At 43.2% G+C, this 10,409-nt stretch overlaps 1 protein-coding gene across 1 annotated transcript in view; it reads left to right on the forward strand.

The window, feature by feature from the left end:
- GALNT11 (polypeptide N-acetylgalactosaminyltransferase 11) overlaps positions 1 to 9,836 on the forward strand; it is a 45,578-nt gene extending 35,742 nt beyond the window's left edge. The window contains exons 8-12 of the mRNA XM_073581562.1: positions 223 to 375; positions 2,453 to 2,671; positions 6,289 to 6,393; positions 6,690 to 6,827; positions 9,155 to 9,836. Of these exons, the coding sequence (XP_073437663.1) occupies positions 223 to 375; positions 2,453 to 2,671; positions 6,289 to 6,393; positions 6,690 to 6,827; positions 9,155 to 9,286 (747 nt within the window). The 3' untranslated portion in view covers positions 9,287 to 9,836. The remainder of the gene's footprint in view (positions 1 to 222; positions 376 to 2,452; positions 2,672 to 6,288; positions 6,394 to 6,689; positions 6,828 to 9,154) is intronic.
- The last annotated feature ends 573 nt before the right edge of the window (positions 9,837 to 10,409 follow it).

Raw genomic sequence — 10,409 nt, forward strand, 5'->3', positions numbered from 1 at the left:
AGTGTTTGGTACAAGAGTTGGCCAGTGTGAATGAAGCGGATCCATGGTAAATAAAAAAACAATTATTGATCGGACGACTTTTCTATTTGACAGCAGTAGGGGATTTTGGCCATCAAATGCTTATTACAAGCCTTTTCGCAATCTTTATTACTTTGTTAATGGTTTGGAAAGTCATGTCCTTTTATAGACACAGCTTTTAATGATATTTTCTATCCTGTTCAGATCTGGATGTGTGGAGGAAGCCTGCTCATTGTACCTTGCTCCAGGGTTGGGCACATATTCCGGAAAAGACGTCCATATGGATCACCTGGCGGCCATGACACTATGGCTCATAATTCCCTAAGACTGGCCCATGTATGGATGGACGACTACAAGGTATTTGCTATTTTGTATTGTATTTACTTCCTTTTTATCTTACATCATGATATGGATCCTGCGGACGCAGGCTGGCCTCACTTCCTGAATCATTAGTTGACCAGTTTCTGCCTCTTTTCATCCATTTATGGCTGCTGAGAACGTGGCAGAGGTCCGTTCAGACCACAAAATTGTACTTTATGCCACTCTATGGAGTCACATAATAAAGCATAGCAGGAGAGAAAATATTTCACAATTACAATTGGTAGAATCTCCTTCATACGGTGAAATTAAAAAGTAAGTGAACCCTTGGGAATTACCTGGATTTCTACATTGATTACTAATTAACCATGGTGCGATGCAATCATTAACATTTCTAGGATATCGCACCCTCTCCAGCCATGCCACAGCTCAATAGGGTTAATGTCACGACTCTGACTTGGCCATTGCAATTCACAAATCTTTTCTTCATCCGTTCTTTAGTTAAAGGGGTTGTCCAGGCTTTTCACATAATCTCAGTACATATCTGGGCTGCAGAATTATGACAATAAGTAATTTACTTTCTGTGACTAGTTTGAACGGTTTTCTAGATATTCTGAACAAAACGTCCAAGGGGGGGTGTGTTCTGGCATTGAAATGAGAACTGGTCGTAACTTCCTACTGTACTCCAAACATGCCCTCTATAGCAACAACCCCACCCTCCTTAGCTACAGGCCCTCCCCGTCCACATGAAGCAGCCCTCATCACACAGTAACAAATCCTCCACCTCTAGCAGCCTCACTGCAGAGAGCAGACCACCCAGCTGCTCCTCCTCCAGACACACGCTGAACAGTGATCTATGGAAAGTGAAACTAGTGAGGAGGGAAAATCGTCCTGTATTCTGCAATGATCGCAAGGCAGCCGCAAACCACAATGCTCCCTCCACCATGCTTCACAGGTGGGAAGAGATTTTAGGTTAGGTTTGCGCGGTTCTTTATCATCCAGACAGGGCAGTGTACATTTGTGGAATATCAATGCCACCTTCCACAAACACCATTCCTGTTAAGTGTTTTCTAAAAGTGGACACATAAGGAGCTTTTGCAGATTGTAGAGCTTCAGTATGTCTCTAGTTCTTTCACATCCTTTTGATGACCATTGTTTTTTTTGTTTTTGGAGTGCAGCAGTCCATATTCTCCATTTGTAGGCAGTTCATCTAGCCACTGATTGATGTGTACCCCCAGGTGTTAGTGCACACGTAGCAGAAATTTTCTGCTGAAAAACAGGACTCCTTTCCCAGAAATCGCGCGTTTTTTTTCTGCGCGTTTTTTTCCGTGCGGTTTCTAGACACATGGAAAAAGCCAGAAAAGCGAACCCCCCCCCCCCCCCCCCATGAGCATGCTGCGGTTTTTACAGCGATGCGTTTTTTCGCGGTAAAAAGCGCATCAATGTGCACAAAAAGTGCTAAATGCATAGAAATGAATGGGAAGCTTCTTTTTTGCGTTTTTCCCGCAGATTTTTTGGCAAATCCGCGAAAAAAAAACGCTGTGTGTGAACACAGCCTTAAACAAAGCCTTTGTAGCCAACTTCACGTTTCTGTATCATGACTCCTGAAAATTGCATGGTATATTAATGTCATTCCTGAGACCATATTGGTCGGTATCCAGGGTGTGTGCGCCTAGCTTTAACTTGCAAAGCAATAGTGAAGTCCACCCTTCCATTCTCCTTTCCTTAATAGAAACCTTTTTTGCCTATTAGCTTGTGAGTTCGTAATTAAGACTAAAGTTCACTTTTCTCTCTGTGCCATTCATGTTTTACTTAATGTGCTCCGTAAAATACTTCAATAGAACAACTGTTTGTGTTATTAGTGTTACATTAGTTGATAACATGACTTTGCTAACAGTCAGACCACACTGTATTAGTATTCAACACACAATGTTGAAAGTTTCACTTTTTCTTGCCACTATATGACTACCCATAGCCTCAGGTTAATGATTCTGTAGATCATGTGGTTGTTTTTCTTTACTGGCTGCATAAAAATTACTAGTCCAGAATCACGTTTTAAGTAAATGTTCTGAGCAGTGACGTCCGTCTACAGTAATGACCTTTCTTTTATGACCAGGAGCAGTATTTTGTCCTCCGACCTGAGCTCAGGAGCAGAGATTACGGAGACATCAGCGAACGAGTGGCCTTGAGAAACAGATTGAATTGCAAGTCATTTAAGTGGTATCTGGATAATATTTACCCTGAGATGCAAATTTCTGGTCCTAACGCCAAAGCCCAACCACCTGTATTCGTCAATAGAGGCCAAAAGCGGCCCAAAATCCTAAAACGTGGGAGGGTAAGATGATTGTTTCTGTCAGGCTTGCTATATGTGCTGTATGGTTATTTACATAAAGGTGGGCAAATGGCCTGTTAATAAAAGAATAAAGCTGACTGCCTAGCACCACCTATTTGAGGCAGAGACCAAATATTGTTCACCCTTACCATGAGCTTTGCCACATGAGTTAAGATCGGTCAAATGAGGGTCTCCTGAGGCAAAAGACCTCCATTATAGCAGAAATTGTGTATGAAAAAAACAGAATGATTAAAGATTAGTAAAAAGCTGCCAAAAATCAAGGAGAAGAATTTGTGGATTAACATTCTTTTCTTGTAAATCCTGAAAAAATAACTAAAATGAGGGAAACAAACAAAATGTGGATATAAAATGGGAGAAGAAATGATGGGAATTAGGCTGTGTAAGACACCCGGCTAGAATGCTCAAGATCAGCGTTAATGAGCATGTAACAAATATTAGAAATGGCACCGTATGTAGTAAAGTGATTTACAGCAAATTAGCTAGTTGGAGGAATGGTGTGGGGTCACAAGTACATGGTACGTACACAGGTCTTTTATTGGGAATAGTACCCCAGAAGCACGCTTTTGCCTTCACTCTACCAAAAACTTGGTTTTGGGAACATATACCTCTAAGGGCTTCCTTGGAATTCTCCTCCAGATTGTGTATCCTTATCTTCAGCCTTTTATGTCACTAGGGTAACTCCTTTAGGTCTGATGAAGAGTTAAAACCTGAAAAGTTGCCAGTCTATTGCCACGTTACGACCATCAAGCTATACTACTGTCCCTTTGTTATTGAAATAGTGCGATTCCTTTTTTTTATTAATATGAGAAGCCACTAATAAAATCACTTCCTTATACTTGTGTCTATTGCTGTGCGGTTCCTCCAAATAGCTGTACTACATGGAGTTTAGGAGCACAGTGGTCTGCTCCCGAACAACCAGCACCCACTGGTAAAGAGAATCCGTCAGCAGCTTTTTTGCTATGTAATCTGACAGCAGATCAGCGATCACTTAGTTTACGGGATGCATCAGTTATGATAGGATCACTGTTTTCTCTGTTGCAGAGTTTACCTATATAATAACTCACCCATGTCACTGATTTCTGTGTACAATGTATATTGACAGAAAGCGGCTAATCAGTGGTGGTGACGTGGTAGGACTTAGAGGCTCAAAGCTGCTGCCTATCCTGTAATGATAATCTGATAAAACACTGATCTGTATTGAAACAACAAAACACAGCCTAGTAAGTGACACATCGCTGGAATCTGGCTCACTTCCCCTACATCATGGTGCTCTCAGATCACGTAGCAAAAACCTGCTGACGGATTCTCTTTTTTATCTACAAATCAGCTAGACTAGGGAACCAAAACCCTTTTTTAAAAGTACTATATCTAATGAAGCATCCTGGGAGGGATCCGAGAGTACGAAGATGTATCGGGATAGATCCTGGCAAGGAGGGAGGAAATTATTCAGAAGCAAAAGACTAGACAAGATCTGTAGTGAGGGCACCATAAACAGTCACCGCCCAAAATATTGTGCCAATATCTTCTAGCAACAGTTTTTCCAACAAGGTTAGCGCTCGCTCTCAGTTGTACAATATGTCTTACATTCTGTTGTTCAGCACGAGATACCATCTTTGATGGGGAGTCAATCCTATACAGCATCTGGTTGGCAAAGTCAAGTGGTTGGATCTGGGAGGACATGGTCTGTTTAACAGTTTTATTGATTCGCTGGTCCATAAATTCAGCAAAAGAATCAGTAACATGTTGACTTTAGTCACCAGTGCATCTCAATGGCCAGTGAAAAAGCAAAAGGCAAGTCGGATGAAAATTTACGTTGCCAACTTAGAGAGCTGGAACTTTGTTTTATATATATATTGCTATTGATCAGGCCTATCATAAGATATTCATTTGTATTAGAGGAGAAGGATGGGTAAGAGGAGAACAGTGATTTGTAAAGGGTTAATTTGTAGAAGAAATAGCTGCCTCTAAAGAGATTTATGTTAATCTCTCACTTCAAAATGTAGACAGCCAGCTTCCATACACTGAGGAAAAGGCTGTAAAAGGCTTGTTGCTGTGTCTGGCCTTTTACTTCTGCTCCAGATTACACAGGGATCCATCTTACATCTCTCCTTACCTAACTACATCAAGCATGACGCAAGATAACAGCCCCGATCACCCATTTATTTTCATGCTGTAAACTCATAGACTCTTCCCATGCAGGTCAGAAGCAAGAAGTGTCTCACAGCTGTCAACTAGTGAGACAGCAGAGAGTCAAGCTTCAGCTGATTTCAGTGAGACAATTTTTTCCCCCATGTTATATACAAATATTTGAAACCGGTGAATCTGTCAATGGGTTTGGCCGATGTGCTAATCTGAATGGAGGCGCTGGCCGACTGATCGTGAAGGGAGATGTCAATCAAGCATGTCCGAATAGGGATTGCTGATTGCATTGTTCTAGAAATAAGCCTCTGGCAGACATGTCTGTCTGTTACTTCCTCGTAGAGGACACAGGAGTGTTCGGAGGAGTGAGTGCTCCTGTGTGTCTGCAAGATTACGGAGGAGGCTGCCGGCCAAATGATTGGCTGAAGCATCGTTCGGCCAACAGCCACCTAGAGTGTATGGCCGGCTTTACTGTAGCACAAATGACTTAAGAAGAAACCGTCTGCCTGTTATGATAACAAAGGTGTCGGAGCACACAGGGCATTGCAGCTGTGTATGGGGTACTTTGCTGCAGACTACATAGCCAAAAATGTAAATATAGTAACCTCAGGCTATAATTGGTTGGGTTTTTGAACAAAATTGATTCTTCATGTCTTTTCCATGTCCCCATAACATTCTTGGCCATGGCTGCTTCTATCTGCTTACACTGTGAGCCATGATGCCTTTTCTATATAAATAAATATCCAGAAGGATTTTCTTTCGCTAGATTATCTGTAAAATAAAAAAAATTCCTCTGGCAGTATCTCAATCTGTGGTTTATATAAAGGCACCGAGATATAAGAACGGTACTGCTTGGCCTTACAAATGCACTCAACCCGATTAGGGAAGGGGATGGGTCATCTCTGGTGAGTTACCGTAGGATGTGAGGGACGGTAGGGAGAGAGCACTTCCGTACTTCAGCACGCTTACCTGCCCACTTCTTTCAGTATCGATCATAGGAGGTAAATCCAATGTGAAAAAGTTCTATGGTTACACTAAATAGGTTATTTTAGCTTTTAGGGTTTTTTTTTATTGATGTTAGATCAAAGAAAAATCACAAACGACTGGTTATGAAGACCCAGAATCACATAAAACATGCACTGAAATCAGACCTAGCGAGTGGTGGTCAGGGTTTGATACAATGCAGGTATATGGACCCAAATTGGGTGAGGCGCACCTCAGTATAGTATAAAACCTATTGGGACAGGGCGATAACCATAAATACATATCATCCATGTAAAAAAATCGCAGTCTCCTTTTGAAGGCTAGCCACAATGTGGGTTTCGATGGAGCACCATGATGGCAGGCATGGAGGGTCTTCAGCAGACCACCTGTTGTCATAGCAACCCATCGGCGCCCTGTTCAACCATCAGCCTACTTAAGACAACGTAATCTCTAAACCACTTTTATTTCTTTTTCAGCTCATCAACATGCAGACAAGCCGGTGTCTTGTGGCCCAAGGTCATCCTAGTCAAAAGGGAGGATTAGTCGTTGCCAAAGATTGTGACTTTAACGATTCTGACCAGGTAATGGCGTTACTGTATAAGTGGGTCCGGGAAAGTCTGAATATCTTTACACCAGATCTGGGGCTTCTAGTCTGTGCTCGTCCTAGTGGTATTCTGTCTAATGTAATGAGCAATAATCCCAGACAGTGAGGACTTTATAGGGCAGAGGTCTCATACAGCCATGCACTCCCGCATCCTCCTGTACATATATAAATGACGATATCAGAGGCACAAGTCTGTGCAAATTGTAAAAGAAATATTAAGAGTGAGAACCAGCAATGGTGCAGAATGATAACACATCTGTGTGACATTTACAGGTCTGGACATATAATGAAGAACATGAGCTCATCCTGAGTAATCTGTTGTGCTTGGATATGTCAGAGACCCGCTCCTCAGATCCTCCTCGTCTGATGAAATGTCATGGATCTGGTGGATCACAACAATGGGTGTTTGGTGTAAGTATATTTTATAGATTCTTCTCTTTGGCTGTCACACTCGCTGGAGACGGGGAAGCTGAGAGTGAAGCGACGTTCACACTATCAGTATCTGTGGTCCACTCCTGAGTTTGGCTTAATCAGAGGAAAAGTATAACAGAAACACGTCACCACTTTTCACGCACTCCTGCTGCCGTTTGCTCGGGTCTAAACTATATTGGCACAGAAAGAATAGAGGATCACCGGTAGTTTTTGGCCTTCAGTAATAGAAAAAAAAAAATCTTTCTCCCCACACACCTTCCTGTTTTCATTGACAGGTCTGACTTCATAGAGCTAGAGAAGGGTTGAGATAGGTGGGAGGGTGCACTTAAATTATTGGCCTCACAGTGAAGGACTGAGCACTTGTACTTGGTTTGGACAGTCATTCTGTGCTGCCAGATTCCCTTTAACGTGGCCAAACAGTGCAGCGCATCCACTTGTTTCGCATCTACCACTGCCGTCCTCTGGCTCCTGTAAAGCCGGAGCTGTCAGTCAATGAAGAGTACGGTGGAGATGGATGGAAATCAAGTAGATGGGAAAGTGCACTGAACGTGTAAGCAGGTGCCTGGGTGCAAAAACGCAGCGAATGCAGAGCAAGGTCTAACACAGTGCGTTTTAATTTATAACAACAGTGAACTCCTTGCAGGGAGATAATAGTTAATTAACAGTAGAATTATGATCTAACACAACAGTCTTATTAATAAACTTCACTTATCGTGACTTCTCTGTCCTTAACCGCATGCAGTCCGATGAGAGTTGTAATACCGACAATTATTATTATGCATTTATATAGCGCCATTTATTCCATGGCGCTTTACATGTGAAAAGGGGAAATATAGACAAGTATAATAAACATGTGCAGTGGGCCTGTCACACTAAGCGATATCGCTATAACGTCACAGGTTTTGTGACGTTATAGCGATATTGCTAGCGACATCGCTATGTATGATACTTACCTCCGACCGGCTCCCCCGCTGGTTATTGCTGATCGCACGAGAATGTCCTAGGCCATTTCTCGTCGTCAGCTTCCTGCTGGGTTTCCTGTGGAGAGACGAGCGTAGGTGCAGGCGGGAGGACGTCAGGATCGCCTGGTGTTGACAGGTCAGTAGCGACCCCCGTCCTCTGCGCTGTCGCTGGTGAGATCTGCCTGTTTGGCAGCTCATTAGCGACCACTTAGCGATGCACCAGCGATCCTGACCGCGTCATATTGCTGGTCGGGATCGCTGGTGCATCTCTAAGACAATGGACACACAAGTACATAAGGATGGGGACCCTGCCCGTGAGGGCTTACAGTCTACAGGGATGGGTGAGGATACAGTAGAAGAGGGGGTAATGGGACAATGGCCGGCACAGCGTCCTCAGGCGCAACTTGCCAACAAACGGTCCAGCTTCTGATGGCAATGGGGGTCACTGGTTTTTCCCATTGAGCCCCTAGTCCAGCAACCTGTAACGCTGAGATGGGAAGTGCCCTAGAAGTCTCTGACCGGTGTGTGCTCTGCTGCACCACGCCTGCCAAAAGGAGGGGGAACACACCTCCCGATCCTGCAACTGGCATTCGCTTCTCAATGCGAGCACCATACACTGTTTGAGCAAGCGCAGTGTCGGGCGCCAAGCCACTGACTCTCGTGGGTCCTGAGGTAAACTGTCCGAGGGAGCACCTCCGCACTCTCTCTCTGCGGAGCGTGGTACACCTCTGCTTCCTCTCCCTGCCAGTGGGAACCTGAACCCTTTTCCCGCGCTTCCTGCTCTCACCACACCCCCTCTTACCAGGTCATGGGTCCTGTCCGGTTCCCCATTCTTTCCCCCGGCAACACTGGACGCAGCCTCAACAGTTCCGGACCTGGCATTGCACAGGTACCCACAGACCGGTCTTCCTTCTTACAAACAGTTTGGCCAGGTGAACGGTGCACGAAGTGACTGTGCTTTGTCTGAGCCATCATTTTGTGCTGACAGACTCCCTATTACTTCCTCCCTTGATTCCAATAGTCAGAACTGGAGTAGTGTCAATCAGTTCTTTTGATCCAACTTCCCCAACGTCTCCCAGCAGAAAATAAATTATGTACCATCGAAAAAATTCCAAGCATGTGGTGTGTATTATGCCAGCACATTGTATCACCGGTCGCAGTGATTACACCCTTGGCTAGTTGTCCTGAAAACCTCTCAGTAAACTTGCCATGGGTGGCACCAGTATATGGTTGACATTCCAGGAATAGTACACTTTGTAACTGGTTTTATGAGGAATGAGGTTTTTTTCTTCTTGTGTGAATAAGAAAACATCAGAATTCGTAAGATGTGCTTTCTTCCTCCAGAAAAACAACCGCCTCTATCAAGTGTCAGTCGGGCAATGCTTGAAGCTCATGGACTCCCTCAGTCATAAGGGATACGTGGCCATGGCAATCTGCGATGGGTCACCAGCTCAGCAATGGCATCTGGAGAACTGAAGGAGACACAGCCGAACCGGTCCGTAAAGGAAACAAGAATCTCAAAGGCATTACAAGCCGTATGCTGCTATTTTAATATGATACAGTTTTAAGGAATATATTGTCAATCTCTTAACATGTTGCGCATGTAGGCAGTGGATTAGGTGCAAGCATCGCAAACCGCTTCCCGCTACTAATGTTCAATTTAGTGCAACACTTTAGAGGTGGGTCGGATTTTAAAAATTGTTTTAAATAAGGTCTTGAATCATCTTTGATATATAGGAAATTGAGACCATTTTAAGCAGTTTTTTTTATTTTACTATACATCATATCATCAGTATTTTTACAAGTTTGTACAATTCAATCGTGACAAGTTTTAATTCTTTAGAAATTCCGGAGCAACCTGTTACTTTAATATGGACTTTGCAAGGCTTGGGGCATTTTTTTTTTAATCTATTGCCATCTGTATAATTTTATGTTCTTTCTCGCAATTTGATTTTGAAAAATTTTATCTGGGAAATTTTTTTTTTTTTTTTTTTTTTTAAAGACTATTAAAATGACTTGAAAAAGGCAGGTTGTCTGCTGTTACTGTTGGTGAATATGAACTAACATTCTAGTCTGCAATGTATTGTGGTGATTATAAATCCGAGGACGCTATCGGCGTGCAGATTAGCTGCAGTGATTTACACTTACTGGAAAGTGTGCTGTATGTAGCAACCAAGATTCCATGGTATTTCCTAATATTTTGTGTTTTGTTCAATCATCTATACCACTCCAAAAATTAAGCAAACACTTGAATTTCTGATAGAAATTTTGTTCTCAACTAATTAAACAATGATACATCAATAGCAGGAAGGGACTGAAATTCAGCCCTGGCATTAGGACGCACACAGGTCCATGCTGACCATACCTGGGTATGCTCCTTTGAAAGGGTGGTGGATGGTGTCCTAGGGCATCTCTTCTCACACTTTGTTCAGGAGCTCGCCAATACCCTGATCTGTACCAATACATAATGTCCTACGAGGTCTCAATTGGATTGAGGTCCTGGGAACATTAACGCAAGTCACTGGCATCGATGCCTTTTTCATCCAGGAACTGTCTAGCTAAGGAGTCTCAAACTCGTCTGGTTATACGGGCCGCATAT

Source organism: Dendrobates tinctorius, unplaced genomic scaffold, assembly GCF_039654945.1.
Source record: "Dendrobates tinctorius isolate UK_male_01 unplaced genomic scaffold, ASM3965494v1 ptg000070l, whole genome shotgun sequence".
Lineage (NCBI taxonomy): Eukaryota > Metazoa > Chordata > Amphibia > Anura > Dendrobatidae > Dendrobates > Dendrobates tinctorius.